General features: G+C 34.8%; 2 protein-coding genes across 17 annotated transcripts in view; one reads left to right on the forward strand and one right to left on the reverse strand.

Annotated features, from left to right (window-relative positions):
* Trpm (Transient receptor potential cation channel, subfamily M) overlaps positions 1–20,892 on the forward strand; it is a 44,336-nt gene that overhangs the window by 7,742 nt on the left and 15,702 nt on the right. For 12 of the 16 annotated variants that reach the window (XM_064355606.1, XM_015981732.2, XM_064355610.1 and 9 more), the window contains 3 exons: positions 561–638; positions 3,219–3,310; positions 20,186–20,348. In XM_064355606.1, coding sequence (XP_064211676.1) covers positions 561–638; positions 3,219–3,310; positions 20,186–20,348 — 333 coding nt within the window. Of the gene's footprint in view, positions 1–560; positions 639–3,218; positions 3,311–10,894; positions 10,914–20,185; positions 20,349–20,892 lie in introns of those variants that run through there. The other 4 variants (XM_015981741.2, XM_015981742.2, XM_015981738.2 and 1 more) reach the window with 2 other exon arrangements.
* On the reverse strand, positions 17,703–18,726 carry LOC103313688 (probable E3 ubiquitin-protein ligase sinah). The gene is made up of 4 exons (XM_008197617.3): positions 18,567–18,726; positions 18,175–18,524; positions 18,012–18,128; positions 17,703–17,966 (listed from the first exon to the last, which is right to left on the reverse strand). Exons 1-4 carry the CDS (start codon positions 18,655–18,657, stop codon positions 17,775–17,777), a joined length of 750 nt encoding a protein of 249 aa, XP_008195839.2. The 5' UTR covers positions 18,658–18,726; the 3' UTR covers positions 17,703–17,774.

A 20,892-nucleotide genomic window follows, 5' to 3' on the forward strand; every position in this document is an offset into this window, starting at 1 on the left:
CAATTTACCACACTCAAAGGGAACTGTGTTTTTGAACTTTTTACGTCCAAGTTTTGATTATTTTTACCCTTTGTAACGTCTCTGTTCTGTGAAAATATTATTTAAATATTGTAGTTTTGTGTCGAATCCAAAACCCCGATTGCTTCATGTTGGAGTCTCCAATATCAACTCTACTGTTATCCTACTTTTGTGCAAATATTTACGTAACATTGTAACAATGGATACATCGGCAAAGAAATTAGATCGTTTGCACATTGAGATACGGTGAGAAGAAAGCAGTGAACCTTGGTAACCCCATATTTAGAACACTTCGTCCTGGAAAGGATGCTCCTTAACTAAGCTTGTAACCGAACAAAGATCTTTAATACCCTTATTCTACAACCTAATTCTAAATAATAATCACGATAAAATAGTTTATGTTGATTGAATCTTTAACATCATATCCGAATCTAATTCACCGCAACGTCTCGTCTCACTTTTCTCTAACCCCTCTCTAATCTACATAATATAGTGGAATTTCTCGTAGTGCTCTAACCATTTTTTTCTATAATTATTTACAGCATCGACGCGGAATATTTGACTCTTTAGTGAGTTCTTTATCAACATTTTTATGGCCGGTGGCAACTCCATTTTCTTCCGTAAGTTAATATGTTTCGCTATTGGGAACCGATACAATAACGCTTTTATGGTCTGTATATAAATGATATTACTCTAACATTGCATGGTAGTTTTGTATATTCCGTCAAATTTGTGACGATATTATGAAACGTTTGTTCGTACTATTTCAATATGTTCTATTTGTTTTTTCAAGTATAGGTACAATTTTGGAATGATCTTAAAATTTATGTAGTACAACGTAGCTCATATTAGCATTTTTGCGCATTTTAAGGGGTTAGTGGTCCTTTTATCCTCGAACACGCAAACTATGCGAGCTTTTGTGAATGTAATTAGAAAGCACGCGGTGGTAACGAGAGCCGCCTTACGCTGGGGGCACACTTTTTTTTTCTATACCTGCTTCAACATACAAAGACTCATTAGTCTGAAAACATTATCTTTCAATAATAATCATAAACGGGAAAAAATCATGTTGCAATTTATTATTTTAGGTACCTATGTTATTTGCAGCACTTATTTTATGCATTACAAATTCTTTTTTTTGTCATTTTCTGAATTGTTATTCATGTAAGCTACCATTAACACTTCTTACGTGGTTTAAAACACGTTTCGCAATTTTGCAGTAGATATTTAAATAAGGAAAGACAAAAGCTCTTACAGGTAGTGAACGTCAATCCGTGTGGAAGTAATATCTTAAATATCGCATTGAAATCCTTTTGTTTGTAAATAAATTGTAAATATACACATATTTAAATACGTGTTTATTAAAGGAAGGTATTGTTATAATTTTATAGTCACTAAACCGTTTAATTTGTTTTTATTGTGTAAATGCTAAATACAAATACCAAAAGGGTACTTGGAAATATTTTGAGTAAAATGGTTGGCAACAGTCCGTAAACACGTGTTTTGTTTATTTATCTTGGAATGACATGACATATATATGTTTGGCGAATGGACAATTCTGTTTTGACTTGTCAAGTACTGGTAGCACATGTCCAGAATTAAATACAAAATTATTACACGTGGAATTAAATAAATAAATAAGTTTTGAGTATGGAAAATTGTCTACAATATGTATTATTTTGTTTGATTTTTAGAGCTGATAAAAAATTTGGAATGAGGTTTTCGGTTTTGTTTAAAAATTCTCAAATGAAAACAATAACAGCTTTTTCTTTTGCAAAGGTTGAACGCTCAAAGGATAGACTTTCCCGATTTATAAAGCGGTGCAATTAGTAGCATATAGTGGTGCTAAAACTTGATTACTGCCATTAAATTCTATTTTCTTTCATTAAGTTACCTATTACAAAAACATGATTTTTGATTAAAACGCTTTACGGAATTATGAAGCTGTTCTAAACGCTGTGATCTAATAAAAAGTGAAACGAAATGATCAATTATTGGTTTTAATGTTCTGAAACTTCAAATGGAGTTTCATGCATAAAAAAATTGTAATTTCAACTACAATTGTCTTGTTCCGAATCACCCGGATGTAAATATGGCAATGACAATAATAATAATTGTTAATGTTATGGATATTTTTGTTGTCGTTTTATGTCACAATATCTGCAGAGCACAGGGGCTCTAACAACAATACAAACAACAACCATCTAAAATTTTACTGCATATTTAAAGCGGACCGACGTAATACCTCCACCAAGTGGAGGGCCAAGTATTTCGTTCTTTTTTACCGTAGTTGTTACACAAAATATGACTCTAGTTTTTAAAGCACCTAGTGCATTTTGGTAAATACGTTTATCGCACTTTTCAGTAACTACATTTCAGCAGCACCGTAGATTTTCTGCTCGGTAAATGCCGAACATTTTGTAGTTTTATTGAGACGTAACTGTCTTCCTTAAATTGCAATTTGCTACAAGTTTTAAGACACTATCTTATTTAACTGAATTCACATTCACATATCAACTACACACACAAATGCTGTCAGCAGGTCATGTTAACAGAAACTAGAAACTATGGGAAACCACTTTGAAGTTATTATCAAGACCGGAATTGTTTTAACATGAAGAAACTCTCTGTAATTGTATATTACAACTATAAAAATCCACATTTTTAAGAATTACTTTTGTTCCGTTTTTCTTTGCAAGTAGTGATAAATCATAGTCCTGTGAAGTCGCTGAAGAAGAAGAATCAATAAATAAAGTAGAACAACAAATGGTTTGTGAACGATTTTTTCTTTTATTCTTAAATCGTCTCATGTATCACAAGTAGGACATAATATTTATTTCAAACGACGTATCATTCTTCTTTTCAAATCATGTCTAAATAATGGGTATAAATTCACAAAATTGTAGATAGTAGAGCTTCTCTCATTCGGATGTAGTAGGTAAATCATCGTCAAACATCAAAGCAAGTATAATGGGAAAATTAACCTCTATGGTAATCCTTATTAAGCACACACAAATGAACATTTCTCAAGTTCTACTTGAACATCTTCTGTCTATAACACTAATCTATCAATTGCAGCCACCACCTGTTACACATTTATTGGTATTTAGTAGGTATTCTGTAAGCTGTTATGGTCCAAAAGTATTTCTTGTAACAGGGAAATACCTAATTTGTTTTTTCTTAAATAATTGTTTTTACAGGCTCCTGCGCGGAGTTGGATAGAAGCGACCTTCCACAAGAGAGAATGCGTCAGATTCATAGCCCACACCCAACACACCAAAGATGAGCAAAGGTAAGCACTTTTCCTGCGAAATAAGACGCCATAATTCCTTCCTGTTTAATATTTTACCGTTTTTTAATCTATCCTTGTACTGTTCTAATTTATTTGTAAATTTATTCTAAAAAATAGATACTCTCTTTCCTAGTAAATAGTCAAAATCATTAGCAGTGCGCTAATTAGGAAGGAAAAATTTTGCGGTGTTTATCAGAATTCTGTATTCATGCTAATACCTGTATTTGTATTATTTGCCTTAAATTAACAAAACGTACAAGAAGTTTGCTCTCTAATAACAAGCAACTCTAATTTCTGTCTCAAGATTTAGTTTCGTATTATGTCACGTCTGCAACTCGTGTGTCAGATTCTTTTTAGTTTTCCTGTTTTCCCTTTAGGTAAGGTTCTTTAAATTATTTTGTGAGAGAAACCCGAGCTGGGGCATTATTCAAAATATCGTCTCTGCCAATTTTTATCAGGATTTAAAGCGAGGATGTATTTTTTCAGATTTATTTTTATCTGACGCTCATGAATACGTATTGAAAGGGCATTTGCATTTTCTTTAAATAATTATCCTCTTTTGTAAGCAGTAAAAAATCAACAGAAAATTAAATTTAGCACACGGGCTATTAATCTTTAATTAAATGTAAATCGATTCCATATTAAATCATAGGGCTGTAATTAATTTAAATGATTATTCATCAGTCCGTTTAAATGCTTCGCTAGGGGTGCAAACGCCAAACAGAGGGATCGATTTAACTAAACGCATTGCGTTGGTTCTGTTTCTTAAACTTATCAGTTTTGTGTAGTCTCATCAGTCAGTTGCTTTGAAATTAATGTTTATACAATAAAAGTGAAAGTTATAATTAGTTGGTGGCAAGTACGAACTAATTCACCCACTGACAAAATAAACATTCTGGATTTATAATTATTGCATTTGGCGTGAAATTTAACTGCGGTTTAAGTAGGCCACGTATCTTTAACCACCAACGCAAATATAGGTCTGAAGTGTCTCAATTATCGGCTTTTTGCCTCGTTTTCAATTGCTTGCATCGTTAAACCCTGAATATTTCCTTTGAAGTGTCTATAAAAGATCGTTTGCAATTAATTGGAGTCTTTTATTAGTACAAGCTGATGCAACGTAATTATTGGGAAATGAAGAGAAATAAGACATGGAACCGGCAGTAATGAAGCCGGAGTTTCAGACTAAACCGAGCCTGAAACAGCTGAAGGAAGATAAGCTTTTTGTATCATGTCTGTTTTATATTAGAACAGAGTCTCCCAAAATTGGTACTTTGATTTTTTATCTCTGGGAGGGATCAAAGGATTTGAATCAGTCAGGGTGTGATTGCTATCGCTGTTCGGAAGTTTTTAATGTATTACGTTGCTTAACTTGACGTCATTGAACCAACATGTTAATCAAACAGATCCGTCTTGGCTTGAATTAGCTTCTGAATGGTGCTTACGTTCAGGCGCCCTGAGTTTAATGGAGAAATTTTTCGGATGGCTTCAAATTACCAACTTTAGCAAATAATTTCCCAATTTGTGACCTCATACGTGCTAAAAAGCTGTGAAAGACTGTACACGCTAATTGGCTTCTAGGGCTTCTGAAATTTTACTCAACAATAAACTGCGATCGATAGTTGGGTTTTAGTTTCGTATGACTGCTTATCGTTTGATTTTTTCTCTAAAGTCGCTGCTGGGAGATGGGATACGATTGGGATGCATTGCATGAGTAACGTCTTCGATTTGCTGAATACCGAATTTTCAGGAATTGGTTTGCGTGATAGTTCCGGCTTCAGAAGTATTGAAAGTCTTTTGTTATTTTAAATATGTTACTCATCAAGCGTTTAGCGCCTATTATTCGGTTCATTTCACGTTACACACGCTTTAAGCCAGTTATTAAAACATGATTTCAATGCGGATATAAATGAAATATGATTGGATTTATTTTCAGGAAAAAATGAATATGTGATTGATTATGAAGGTAGGTATTATTGCGTAGGGGACAATTGAATAAATGCATCGGCAAGTAAAGCTTCAACTATATTTTCCCTCTGAAAAAACAATTTCTGTTATTAAATAAAAGTCCGATTTACAAAGCCAACGACAGATTCGTTTAAAAGAATAACAATACTTTTTATAGTTATTCTAAAAGCTCATCAATATCAGGATAATAATTTCTTGCATTTTCTTTGATTTTTGGACCATCGACTGATCAGTATGCGCTGTCTGGGTGAATTCACTCGAACAGAACACTTTTTTAAATTTGACTTTATAATCTCCCCTGCATATAAATTATTAAACTGAGTAATCAAAAATTCCTCAATCAACTCGTGTGTCGGTTAACTTTTTTTAATAATAACACTCATCAAAAGCGAGATGTAGGTTCAAGTTTCGGTAGTTCATCATTGCGAGCGCAGCTCATATCTCATGCCAAAGCAGTGATCCATTATTTCCAACTTTTGATCTTTTAAATGTTCGAGCTTTTTCCGATTAGACTCATTCGGGAAATTATCCACGCCTGTCTGTTTCACCTGTTGGGCCTGCCAGGATTTCATCCATCGCGCTATAACTTATAAAAATATGTCACGTAATTTGATTTGTCGTTATCTCCGGGACACGAACACCCACATCCAGGGGTTTAAAGTGAAAGCTCTCGCGTTGGCTTTTTATTGCTCGTTTTGAAAGCACATTCTACCTCATCGGATGTATTTGCTGACGTACTTTTCGTCAAGGATGATTGAATTCCTATCATTTTTATATATATTTCAGTGGGTTCATTATAAAGCCATTCAAATTTTAACCGGGGATTTGATAAGACTGCGATGAGTTTCGTGAACATTGTGTGTAATTTAGGTTTGACTCACCTGTTGTTGGCACTCTGGCGGAAGTAAATTAATTACTTTATAAATAATTGCGAATTGCAAGCGGCCATTTCACCACATCAGTCTGAGATCGAAGCAAAGCTTCTGTTTAGATTACGGGTTTAGACGCAAAAATAAACAATTTCAGCTAACGCAGACTGTATAAAAATCCGAGGATTTGGACATCATAGCCCAATATTTGTAAATTTTAATAACTTGTTTAATTTAAATCGCTTCCGGATTATTACGAAAGAAACACAGCCTTAAGTTCTGCTGACTTGTTGCATATTATAGCAAAGGATGAGTCTTCCGGCAGATTTTTACTACAAATGTCCTGGAATTGGCTGAGAATTCTGTAATAAAAATTTTATTTTTACGTTCCCCGCGGGAGTAATTTTGTGTAATGAAAGGTGAAATTAATGTCACATTTTTGGACTATACCTGCGACAGGAAATAAATTCCGCTTCATGTGTGGGCTACTATTGAGTAATATTTTACAAAATGGTGTGAAATATCCGGCGTTTGTTGCCGGTTATCTCTAATTAAAAGTAACGAAACACAAAGAATTTCGCAGTTTTAATGAATCAAGGGCTTTTTTAATGTTTAATTGAAATTTCCAGCTCGAGCTTTCACCGTTCACTGTTAAATTAATTATTGCGTCCTCACATCTGACTATTAACATTCATACCTTAATAAATATCTGTAATAAATTGATTTACTCAACGGGGCTTTGGGGTTAGTTGTGTAATCATAAATTAATTAATAAGCTAAGTTGCTTACATTTGTTTTTCCTGAAACAATAACCTTAATTAAAGCTACTCTTTGTTTAACCTTACGTAAAGGTCTGATTCTTACGGTGGGTAACGTGGAGAATTTATTGATTTTTTACGCAAGAAGAGAACCTAAAACTTGCTTAGCATACGGGGTTGGTCAAGAAAAATATTTTTTTCACGCGGATATTACGCTCTGTTATTTATGGTGCTTTCGCACGGTCTACTTTATCATTAGAGCGAGGTTATTTTATAATAGATCGGGGCCAAAAGCACGCAAATTAGGTCTATTTTCGCTTTCAAGCTCATTTCTCTGTTTCCACATTTTTTTTTCTAAAACTTTCGAGATGTATACTTTACGAAAACAAATTTATTTGTTGAAATTGAATTTACATTGCAGTGTTTCTTTGACGGATTGGACAGAGTTCTTTAATTCTTTATTTCCATAGGAATTTTCCTTTTTACCTTGGATATATTCTCTTTTTTTAACATTTTAACGATAACGGGGAATTATCGAAAAAATTGTATGCATATTACCACCACAGGTGACTTGCATTTATTTTTAATACGAATAGTTAATACAAACATTTATTTCCCTATTTCATGTTGTTTCGTAAAACAAATTGTTTAATTTTTGGTTTAAAATATGAAAATTTATCATTTTTGAGTTGACAAGTTTTTTATCATTCGACTAAGCAGTGATGAATTTGTAAATATTTTCCAGTAAAAAGCACGTAATTTTCGGTCGGTTAAGATTGATTTACCTGGTTTTTAAATAGCAGTAACAATGTGACACGCAACTAATATGAGGGACGTTTATTATCCTTGAAGGATTTGTAAGTGTTTTAAAACTACATTTTTTAAACGGTTGTATATAATACATCATTGATCAAAAGCTTTTTAACTTTTTTAGGACATTTTACAATTGTTTTTCTTTTTGTGATAATAAAATAAAAACTTTCTAATGGCTAGCTCATGTAGGTGCATTTAAACATTTCAGGACAACGCGGTGTTTTATAAATGAGGGTTTTTTGTGTTGGCGTAATTAGCTTAACTCGGTTCAACGCAGCAGAATTAGGGTAATTTTACAAAAGTGGAGTGTAACAACAGTATCAAACGATTTTAATTACATTACACGTTGTTGCAATAACAACAAAAATCGGTGATAGGTAACAGAATTATCCAAATTTTAATCAATAGCGCTTTCACCACAAGTGTTAATTATCAACAGTTACGTAACAATTAAAGTTTCAAGGCGCTCAGCTTTCTTTATAAGGTTAATATTTCGCACAAGGTGCCTGAAATGGAAGACGATTATAAAGGTCTCCCCATATGTGTAACTCCCATATAAGGTAACGAGTCCTTTGGCGGCAGAATATCACCTGCTTCTCACTTTCCAGCAAAAAGTTCATCTTGTTCGGGCAATATGTAAAACTGTATGCAGCTGCGAATTTTCTTTTCGAAACAGGATGCGTTTTCCTGAATTTGCCAATCTTTTCCGAACTGGTCGGAGTCATTCACGTGTCGTGCACAATTTTTCGAGCATCTGCTTCGATCGAGAGAATATTAAAAACTCTTTTCTCTGGAATCCTGCAGCTCAGCAGTGCGTCCTAAAAGAGCTCGCGATTTATGTGTGACCTTGAGTAGGGACAAATTCAACCCCTTTTTGCTATTATCAGCACGCGATATTTTACATTGAGAGCGAAAGGGTGAAGCGAGAACGGAACTGAAAATCGTTTCAGGTGTTAACGAACTTCTCAAAGGTGGAGAGAATATATGCGGCCAGGATAGAATTTGTCAAGACCAATTAGGCGTCTGCATGGGGCAATTTGAGTTAAATTAGAATTCCAAAACCAATCTCGTTGTAGTTGTTACTGCAATTTCCTAAAGGCGTAAATTAAATTGACTCATAAATATGTTAATTATGGCCGCATTGTCTTTGATTAAAGCGACTGCATGGTGTTCTAAACAAAACAAATTCTTGTTGTTTATTTAACCACAAGCAGTTTTTTTCACAAACCTTTAAATTTTGAGAAACCCGAGCGCCCAAAGTTAAAGCGAGTAAAAGAATTAAATAGACAATATATCACGCTGATAATTACTTTGAGGCAATTATCCAATTTTGTTGAATTTTTATTAGCCATTACCTCAAAGCGTTCAAAATGCAGTGTAAACAAGAGTTGTGATACACTCCTTACTTTTAATAGGGTTATAAAGATGAAATTTTTCACAGGTGTTATAACGTTTTTTACGGCAGCGTCAGCTTTATCAAAGTTTAATATTTTACCCTTTTGGTTTTGGGGTAGTAAATGGCTGCCGTGAATTAACAGCGTTAGCTTACGCGAAAACACGATTGAAGGGCGCTTTTCATGACAACAAAGCATACAGTTGGGTAAATATTACCTTAACATAGACAAAAGTTGGGGAAACACGTTATGGTGGATGCTCTTGTCATGTGTTTACATAGATGTAACTGAAGACAAACGAGCTTTTCCTTTGCAAAATTAAGATAAAACTGTTGAAAATCTCACGGAAGCTGACGTTTAAAATTAATTGTGATGTCGTGAATGTGTTAATTTTAATTTGAGAAGAAGCTCTAATGTGATTTATGCGTTCGTTGCTGGAAGCTTTTTTGAAAGTGGGAAAATTGTGATAAATAAATTTGATTACAAAACTTAATTATTTCAGGCTCTTAGAAGTCATAACTCTTTGGAATTTTATAAAACAAGTTAACTGGTGCACATCTCTGATTAAATTACTCCTCGGGTCCTCATGCATTCGTTCTAGATAATTGCTATTGTTTTTGTAATGAAGGTATTTGAAAGTTAATGAAATCTCGGTTGTCTCTTGCATGGTTTTAATTTTTATGACGTTCTTTGAAGACTCAATTTTACATGAATTAGTAACCAGCAGTTTTGATAAAAAATTGCTTTCTTTTTGGAGGTAATGTACTGAACATTTAATTAATTACTTGTTTATGCATAAGCAGCTATCAGTTCCAAATAGCATTAAATTTGGTGTAACAACGGAGCTTGATAAAGCTTATATATTAAATTTTCATTATGGAGAGAATTCTTCCAGGGACAATTAGCTTGGGGGTAGGAGTTTTTTGCTTTATCACTGTATTAAAATGCAAAATATCTCACAGCGGACTAACACACTGTGACTTTTAAATGTCATTTCCATAATCTAGTGGATACACAAGAATGAAATTTAATTGAAAAGTTATAGTTTTTTAATGCTCTTGCACTGGTACTTATTACACTTTAATGTATTCTACGAATATTGATAAAGATAATTATTTTCCTTGATTGCTGTGAATATTCAATAAGTACATAATAAATAAACTTTCTTATTGGTACAGGTATACAGAAAAATATTAAATAGATAAAAATATTATCGAAAATTACTTAATAATAAATAAAGCGACTACTGCAGACATGTCGTATCTGATACTAAGATAATAGTCATTCAAATGGTCGCGTCGCTTTATTGATTGCAAAATTTTCAGTCGTATTTATTTTTATCTTACGTAATAATTTTGAAGTAAATGAGAACAGTTGCATATTCCTAACATCTTATTTATTCTTTATGAGACCTCAGTTTTACTGTTGCACAAAATGACATATCTACAGGAAATACTTTTCCAGGCGGCATTATCATAAAACAGACATAATTAAGACTAGACACTGAATAGCATTATCAAATGACTTTTCAAGTTTTATCTCGAAAATGAAGCTTTTATCGTCTTCGGCATCTTCGTTTCATCAGTTGTATTACTTTCTCAGACATGTGTTATTGATTGCTGTCTGCCTTGCAGACGGTTCAGTTCAGTTTTCATAATTAAATTGAAAATTTACTGGCAATTTGTCAGTCACCGGAATAAAAATAAAATTAGTGTTGTATCCACAAATTAAACTTTTTTAATCGCATCCACTTATACAACATTGACCAATTACTTCGAAAAGTCCCACAGTCGGATTTAAGGTAAGTTTTTGAATTGGCATTTTGGAATTTTACCCCTTTTATTTGCCAGAATAAGTTCCACAAGTTGAAGGCAGTATTTGAGTGATTGGCAGTTTTACTTTGAACAATTTTCATGTATGCATTAGTTCATAATGATTGCCGTACTGTAGTAGAAGTTTGTTAAAAACATAACGACTGACTTCATTACAAGTTGTGTCGTCCCACGAGTTTTTTCACAGATGTTGCATAAAGTATTCAATTCTCCATTTTTGTGAGTAAAGATAAAACGTTCTTTTCCCTTTGTTGCTGAATTTTTCTGCTTTACTATAGACCGAAACATTGTACCGTCTGAAAGCCGTAATTCAGGGCGTTGGAAAGCTCGGTATGTTTGAAATTCTCGTGCCACCACGCTCCGTACACGTCTTGTCTTCATTTTACCAGAAGAAATTTGATTTTTTGCCCAGTTTTTTCACCCTGATCCAATATTGGGTTAAAGGTTTCGTTCAGAAATATTAGCGCGATGTATATTTAAGTCCTTTTACTTTTAGTGCCTTCGATAAACTTAATTTTATTCGGGCAGCGATAGCATTCGGAAACTGGGAGAATCCTACGCCTTGGGAATTTTTATTAACAATGCGGGGGTGTGAGACATTAATCTCCTCCGATCTGTGCCGGCGGTAAAATATGGAGACGGGAGTTTGTTAATTATTTTAATTCTGGCTTGAAATTTAATGATTTATGAAAATATCCATTAACTAAATAAATTTTGTACGCTGAACTTTCCTTTGAAGTGCCGAGGGATGATGGGTTACCCGAAATCAGTTTCAAATTAAAATATAATACCCAAAGCCCCGTCTGCTCACCGCGTAAATACGATAAAAATTCTGTAGCAAAAAATGTATTCTTGAGCGTCGTTATTGTAAATTGGGAAAATACCCAGACAGAAACTTGTTGTTGCTTTGTGTATTCTCGCAAACTGGAGGTGACGCAATGCGGGAGTAATCATCCCCAAAACTCGTGACAAATTCTTATTATCGGAGAGAGCAGCATCACATTTTCTGGTATTTATTCCACTTTTAGGTGCTCAACTTCGGAAATCGATTTGCCTATCGTTCCGGGTCTTTAATCCGGTTATTATCGTTTAAAAGCGAAAATCGCTCCTAATCTGCATTGTTCGGAAAAAAATGGTTACACTCATTGCTCTAATTGATCCGTCTCGACTTATCACGTTCTAACTAAGCACGATGCGGTTCCAATTAAAAAAGTGCTAAAGTTCATTGGGAAATGGAACTGCTAGTTTAATAAGAAGAGTTGAACGGTCGGCTCCTGTCTAGACTCGATCGTTTTGTTGTGTTTCAGCTGAAATTTCCGATCTAAAACATCTTCCTCGTTTCGACAGTTAAGGCACCATTTATCATTTCGCCATAGCACTAAATTGTTTTGCGGAGTTATTAAGTGTTGAGGGTTGAAAATTGCGGTTGAAAATGTTTGGATAATTCCACCGCCGTGTGACATGTAATTTTATTCGATATCGTTATTATGATTTGTGGTGTAAGCTATATTATACATCTGCTACCCGGCCCAATTTGGGTTTTAATTTGGAACGTAAGGACGTGATCTTTCGCGGTATTTCCTTACTAATAGTAACTCTGTTAGCATAAAGTGATCTGTTTTACTGTTTGCACTTAAAGCTGTTATCGCGTGCATCACTTTATCAGAAATTACAATCATCTACGGTTGTCGGGAATTAATGAGCGTTGTTTAGCCCGATTTAGCGTTGGTGCATGTGTTGGGATATTTAACCAACTATTTTAGGCCGCACAATTCAGAACATTTCAACTATTTTTAAAATAGTTTTATTTTATTCCCAACTACTGAGAATTTATTTGTAGTTATCTGCAGTAGCAAATCATGTTCAATCCTTAATAGGAGAACGTGTACCTGCTTTAATCAACTATACTATTGATTTGAGTATGTTGGTCTAGGTAAGTAACCGTATTTGGCGAACCTCAGAATCAATCATTGAAGGATACGTAATTAATTATTTGTTACCATCTAAACAAGGATCATGAATTCCCACTCCTACTCAATTATCTCAGAGGACAAAAGACTTTGGTTGTAATATCCATCCGCAAACATCACTTTATAACGAGTTAAGTTAGTTGTTGCAACTCACACCCAACAGTCTATTATGTAACATAAATTATCACTTGACGCAATTTTTACGAGAATACAAACAAAACTGTTACATCTTTGCTGAATTTGGATAATTGGGACATGAACTCCCGGAACACGTCCAAGTTGCAAACAGCTCGTAACTCAACAAATTTAACCAACTTTAGAATAATTGTATTAATTTAATTAACATAATTGATATTTTTGCTTTGTGTTCAATGTTTCGTTTGGAGTGTCGCAGGATCGCAACTGTCCACCCTCTCTGTTAAAACTTTAATAAGGAAACTTGGTGACTGAAACAACAGCTTTTCAGCAAAGAAATTATCTCAAGGTTCAATTACTTGTGTCAGCCAGCAAGATTTATCATATTAATAAGTAAGCTTCTTTATTTCGAGGGTTGTGGCACACAAAGGAATTTAACTGTTGCCTTAGCATTTGTTGAAAACTTATTTTCTGAAACGTTTCATAGAAAAGTGGGAGTACTTTTAGTTTGATGGGAATCCTAAATGAAGTGCGGACAGCTGGATGCCCACGAGAATTTCAAAATAATTAAAGTTCTTTACTGAACTGTTTAATGCAGTAGTTTCTCTTAATTATGATGAGACCGAGGGAAAAATTGAAAAAGTGTTACGTGCTTCATAAACCACGGTTTTAATGTATTGTGGTACACTTTACTGAAGGACTTTTAAAATTGTGACTTTGGATACTTTGTAGCTGAATTCATAATACTTGATGCAGTTTAGTTAATTTATGTTAATTATCTGCTGAATTTGTACAACTGTAATTAATTACCCACATTTAAATATTTTCAATATTAATTATGAAAACACACGATGCATATTGAATTTAACTAGCTGACCATTCTCGTTTAGTCATTGATTTCTGTTGTTTTAACAGCAGTCGTAAAGTCTAGAACCCCCATTTATTATTTAAATATACATAAAACCAAATACTATAAAAAATGTGAATTACAAGCAAACAAGAAATAAGGGTTTGTATGCTGCATATAAAACTTCCAACCTAGTCTAGATTTCAGGGTTTATCCCTTCTAACTCCCACCGTTAACGAGTAAATAACCACCTAAATTAGATGACTAATTAGGGAATAATTACCATTCTCCGCCGGCATGCAAAATAGGGTGCTGCCCATTTTCGCCGATGGTAAAAAATTGAGTTAGTTTATATTTATTTCGGTCGTAATTACGAGGATAACTTTTAATATTAAGAGCCAGCTGACGATGTTTAATGGGGAAAGCTCAAGCATTTCTGGCAGGAGGCCAAAAGTCAGCGTTCAGCATAAAGTCATTACATATGACTCGACCTAATACTCCCATGTATATTTTATCTAATCATTGGCACTTTTGTGCACGTGGAAATTTGTGGGCAATTAAATGCATCCGCTTTTTAGCACTCGACTTATTTGTCGGCTATTTTTGGCTCGGTTTGGGCGGATTTGCGATTTACTTTTGACACGGAATGTGTGAAGATTCGAACAAGAACAATTTAGCAAAGTTACGACTTTGCTGTAATAATACTAATTTGCATTCTCACTTCTGTAAACTCGGTTATCGCCGCAAAGCCAGTGGTGTTGCTTCAGATTTTCCAAACTGGATTGTTCCTAGATAAGCTTATGGTAAAGTCTTCATTATAAAAGTTTATGTACCTTTCCGAGGCATTCGTGTATTTTCTTCCTTTGTGACTTATTTGAAATGCCACGTTGTTATTTTCAAACCGAAATGTTTGTTGCAATAATTGGATTTCCTTCAACGTTTTCGATTCAAATTTGTTGACTCTCTGACAAAACAAAATTATAGGCCGTGCCGACAGGTTTTAACGATTCCTGTTTCTAGTTAAAATTTAAAGGATACGTTTCAGATGTGATGCTTTTCAGTTTCATACAATACGTTTGAAATTTCTTCGGCGCAGAGAGATTTATTATTAAATAGTCACTCCGCCAAAGACGAATTATTCACAGCGCACTCAAACGGCACAATTTTCAGTCCACTTGCTTTGCTTCGGCTTTTGTTCACAAGAACGCCATTCACTGACCAACCGACGCAATTTCGAGCGTTTAAAATCCGCCGATTTTGTATCACACAATGCGGCGAGCTTTTTAATCAGTATCCACTTAACAATTTAAAACTTCCCGTCTTCATTTTTCATTAAGTCCCCAATTTAATTAGGAACTGTTGCAGTGACGAAAAGACGCTCCCGGATTTCGGAATAATTAAATCCCAAGACGTGGCGATATTTTTCGAGCTTGTTTGATCTAATCGTTAAAGTGTTTTGAGCTTGCTCTTATCATTTAAATACAAACATTGAATTCGTTCAAGCGAATTTATGTAGAAATCGCTTGATGCCTGCAGCTCACGCATTCTCCCAGATTAATTGGGGAACTAATTCCATTAGCACAGATTTCCAGCTGAGAACGGATGTTCATTTGACAATTTACGCTGCCTTTTCAATGTTTGACCGGTTTTTTGCTTATTATAATGGTCCAGAACTGCAAAGATGTTGATCACGGGATACAAGGAGGGGCATTTAATCATTGCCGGAATGAAAAGGATATGAATATTTGAAAACAGTGCTTTTTATGTGGGATGTTCCCGCGAGACGAGTGCAGTTTTTATATCTTCGAAGTGTATAAAGAAGGTTCAAGGTAGAGAAAATAACTGAATTATTATGAATCCGAGTCAGGAAGTAAACATACTTCGGTTTGGAAGAAGTGTTGAATGAAAATATAATAGGTACGAGTGTTTATAGTGGGCATTTTTGCGAATTTTTAGTTTTAAAAATGGTTATAAACAGTTAAGGGAAATGTTTGACTTTTTGTAAACACTACACGGATTAATAAATTCGATTTCCCTTTTATCTCCCGTGGAATTAGCTTTTTTTTCTGACGAAATTTCAATTTTATTTTGATTGGTTTATTTATTTATCGAAATATAAATTTATTTGAAAATCAATACTGAAGCATACATTTGTCGACGTAACAAAGGAAATAAAATTGTGCCTTAATTAAATAGAACTTCCCGTTTCGTGTAGCTTTTGACCCCGACCCGGAAACTTTTCCGCGAGCTTTTATTAACACTTAAAATGCATTTAGCTAATTCGGTGGCTAGAACTAAGTCGAGAGCAAAGAAATGAATGTTACGTAAACCAAGTTTGTCAAGGGTCGTCGCTTGGAAGAGATGACTGTTTATCAAAAGGATTTAGGAGTTTTACGTTAATGCAATGTTGGGAGTGCTAGATCTCGTCGAGTATATAAACGAGTTACAGGTGTCAGCCTGAAGTGGTAAAGTTTACTTTACTGCGACTGTCGACGAAGATGTATCAAAGGTTACCACACAGTTTTACAAAAAAACGACACAGTTTTTGATTTAGGACGTGTTAGTATTTTTCTTGACTTGGCGCGTTTATTAATTTAATCTCGTCGGCTAGGGCCATAAAGCTCCAGTTGCGGTTTATTCAAATTTACGGAACATTGCCGTGTTATGTTTTCGTTGTTCTGAAGGTTTGCGATTTCTTCAAAAGCATAAATTTCACGGTTCACGTGTTTATGCCCTAACGCCATTAGTGGTGAAGTTCGCTGTTGGAAGAACAACTCACATATCCATTGTAAGCTGTGACTCTTAATTAAGGGGGCTTGAGTGATTAAACTTTACATTGATTATCAAATGGTTGGTGGGGTTAGTACAAAACGTGGCTCGAAGTTGGTCACACTTTTGTTAGCATTCTCAATAATGCACAATGTTCCGTGTCAGGTGACCACGACATTATTAATGAACTTGGGCCTTATCGTCAAAACATCAATCATTTTTTGCAAAAGCTTTCGGCGATATTAGCTGGACATTTTTTAAAGATACAACATGATTATTTACGACTAATTTTTGGGATTTTGAGGAACACGGCATAAATAATTTGAGTTAATTCAAGTCCCCTAAGTGAAGTTTATGAATAGGCAAATAAGCGTAAATTTTCAAAGCCACTAAAATGCCTTCTTGATATTGTGATTAAAAATTAAAAACACTGCAAACACTGTAATAGAACAATTTTCTCTTGCAAGTTTTTAAAACTCAGATTCAATTTGCAATGCGTTTTATGCAAATAACCTGTACTTAATTAATTACGAAAATATTCGAAACTCAATAACGTTTTAATTGTTTGCTAACATTCACGCATGAGTTTATAATTTGATTTTGCGGTAAAAGGTGTAAATTATCATTATAAATAATTAGAACCCGTTTAATTTTGAATCCATAAAATTCAAAAATTGGGAGGTTCTGACGCCCGATATCGAACAACTTTAAAGTTATTGGCCGCATAATACAGCCAGTCCAGGTCAGACTTTAGTTTTTTTTTTGCATAAAATTAATTTTGCAGAGTTTTTGCAATTTTAATTTAATTCCTGGCTTAGTTAGCTGTTTAAGAACTTTGAAGTTGGACTCTAATCCTGGTCGCATTTATACGCAGCAGTCCTGATACAGTCCTGGTGATCGATGCAGCGGTAACGTTAGTGCAAGTGCTGCCACCTGTGAGGACACATGATTAAAACTTTCTTTGTCCTTACCCTTCCCGTGGCAATTTCTTAATCAAATGTGCCAACCTTTCTTATGAATAAAACGATGCTTAAATGAGCTAAATAACTTTATTAGTCGTATTTAGTACAGGGTTTAATTAATTTCACGATACACAATACACGTTAAAATCAGGCGCGTTTAATTTCAATTTTATAGAAAACCACACCTTCGTTGTTGATGTAAGTTTGCAGAATTGGCATGCGGACAGAAACACAAAATCCAGTGTCGATGATGTCGTCAATGTTCTCCATAATATCGTCGTGACAAATTTCGGAAAATTCCAATTTGCGGTCATTAAATTGGTCCGTGAAAATCTGGATCTGAAATAACTTGTTAAAACGGAATTGAAATTTGGTCAAAAATACTTCAAAATAATATAAAATCACGTCTTCGGGTCGCCCGATGTACTGGACAGCCCAGTGCATGACGTCGTCTCTTAATCTCTTGTGTACGTAAAACAGTTCGTCAAAAGCCAATAGTAACTAAAATTTGCGACGTAAAACCTCTCCAAATAAACGAAACCCTTACATGGACAGTATAGTCCGGTTGGTCTTCCTTCCACAAACACATGCTCGTGCTCCCGATCAAGACATTGTTGTCGTGTTTGTCCACGTAATGCTTTTTCAACTTATCCCTCGTCCCCTGCCAACAGCAATACTTCTCAAACATGCATCTATAGTTTCGATAGTCACATCTCTCCTGGTGTTCGGCAAATTCCTCCAGTTTCATGTAATGTGAACACCCTCGCATCTCATTACTGCACGGGTACTGGAGGACCGAACACACACTTTCCAATGAAAAATTCCGAGTATCGCTCATTCCAAGTTTACAAATGGGGCAGGACGCGATGTCCCAGCAGGAATCGCAAATGCTGTGTCCTGCGACGCGAGTTACGCAAAGTTTTCGTTTTTTTCACTCACCCTTCACACAGACGTAAATTGGAGCTTTCATGTATTGAGAACAAGAGGGACATTTAACAACTTTTAAAAGTTCGCAGTTTAAAGAATTCATGATGATGGTTAACTCGCGGGTAAATGTGGAAGACTGGTGGATTTATCGCGCTTCAAAGAGTTTTTAGGCGCGAGATAAGGGTTCTTTGGCCAGTAAAAAGTCGCAGAATAAGATAACACCAGCATTCTTTTTGAAATCATAATTTTCGTACGTCTTGCTTGACAGACTAATTAGTAATTAGTCGCTTGATACCTACCAATTGGTACCACCTGCACCTAATGCATTTTTGTTGAATAATGTTACGGAGGAATGATAATACTTTTAAAATGTATTGGAAATGCTCTTTGGATACGCTTAACATTTTCACAGTTCTTTGGGTCGGAAAATTGCCATAATCTTTCAAGAGAAAATTTTAAAACGGGCCTGTCGGCACTCAAAACGCATAATTGCCACCTTCTGGCGGGAGACAGCACAAATTTATTTTTCTTTCGTAAAAATAATTAGCAAATTTCGGCTAATATTTTTATTTTACTTTTCGTGAACCATTGGCTAGTGTCAGTGATTTTGTCTAAAAAAATTAATTCCTGGCTTTCCTGGCTTTACAACACCAGCAAGTATGCAAAAATTATATTGCATCTAAGACGGTCAACTGAAGTAAAATTTCTATGGCTTCTGTTCTGTAAACCGACACTCAAAAAAATGCGAAAATTGTGTCTCACACATTACACTTTATCACTTTTAAATCACCCACAGCTGATTATTACCAAATTTATACCGTTTTTCTTGTTATTATTTCACAGCTGTCAAAGCTGAAAATGAAGTTAAAATTGGATCGATGAAAAAGATGGTTTTGATTTGGCATTAATTTCAAATTTTGTACGAACTCGCTATTGCTCGTACGACCTTTAAACTGTATTCATTCATCGACTTCGTTAACAAATTAGTTTATTAAGTTATTATTATAGCAATATTTTTAATTAAGTCATAAAGTATATAAGTTATAAGGAATGGTAAAAAAATCTGAAAAAAGTCACATGCCTGTGTTATTATTTACTTTAAAATTTAAATTTAAATTGGGATTATTGCCAATAGAAACAGCCTTTCAGTCTGCTTTTTGTAGTTTAATAACATTATTATTATTATTATTATTATTATTATTATTATTATTATTATTATATAGTACGCAAAAAAGTGCTCCTGAAATAAATCGCGAATGTCGAATCCCGCTTGTGGCAGATTAGATTAGTCCGATGATTCAAAAGCCTTTTGTCACTGCTCTCTCACGCAGATCTTTTTCGCATCCCAATTGCGTATCTCTTTGAAAACGGCAGTTAAAAAATGAACGAGCCGTTCGTCTTTTAGTTTCTTTTACGCTCGATCTTTTATACACCGCCTCACCTCCGCTAAATGCTTTTATCTGTAAAAGCTCAAACCATTAACATCACGAAGTAACAAGCCTTGATCGCTTTATATTATTCTTGCAGGTTTTAATTAAAACAAATAACTTCGTTCAACCTGAAGTGAAATCTCGCCCAGCCCCGACCTTTGCCATTTAATATTTAACTCAAATCGAAAATTTTTATTCCAGATGTGGGTGTGGGCGTACTTTGGCACAACATAAACACAACACTGAAACTGTACCTCCATTGGCAGGAGAAATATGGTTCCCGAGCAGATGCACGACGGCGTTGCCGACGGACGCCTATGGGATACTCGAGTTCCAGGGAGGACCTCATCCTTCCAAAGCTCAAGTAAGAGGAGAAATTTTTCAGATATCGGCCGACATTCCCCGGAAAATAAATAGTTTCTCTCGGAATCCTTGCCGATCGCATTTAAGGCGTAATTGAGAATTTAATATTCTCAAAGGCTGGCACGATCGGAATGATGCAAACTCAGTTTTACGCCACACTGACGTTTTTCTCCAAGCTTTCCGGCTATTTCGATCTGGTTTCATTTATAGTTTATAAATTACAACAAGAGAAACTGAGATCGCAGCGCAGCTGCCTTAAGTCAAATGAACCACTATATCTTCCCCAGTTTATGTAATAAAGAAAGGAAATCTCCTTGTTTCTCCCTGTGTTATTTCAAATGAGAATACAGCAACAGTGCACAAGTCTCGTCTTTTATGTAGCCTGTTGCTTCACGTCATCGGTAGAAGCTTTTCTTTTTGCGGTACGTTTCCGGTATTATCCTTCTGCAACGATTGATTTAACGCTATTAGCTACTTGACCCCGTTTATCGTAAAAACAGTCGCACCCTGCATTAAACAAATTGATCAGTTTATTAAACATTTAT

Source organism: Tribolium castaneum, chromosome 3, assembly GCF_031307605.1.
Source record: "Tribolium castaneum strain GA2 chromosome 3, icTriCast1.1, whole genome shotgun sequence".
NCBI classification, from domain to species: domain Eukaryota; kingdom Metazoa; phylum Arthropoda; class Insecta; order Coleoptera; family Tenebrionidae; genus Tribolium; species Tribolium castaneum.

What these genes read in the sequence shown, in the direction of transcription:
- LOC103313688 (XM_008197617.3), bottom strand. Translation starts at nt 18,657, where the DNA reads ATGAATTCTTTAAACTGCGAACTTTTAAAAGTTGTTAAATGTCCCTCT. An exon ending in AATTTACGTCTGTGTGAAGG is followed by an intron (nt 18,525 to 18,566) that starts GTGAGTGAAAAA and finishes CTCGCGTCGCAG; the next exon opens with GACACAGCATTTGCGATTCC. An exon ending in AACCGGACTATACTGTCCAT is followed by an intron (nt 18,129 to 18,174) that starts GTAAGGGTTTCG and finishes CGCAAATTTTAG; the next exon opens with TTACTATTGGCTTTTGACGA.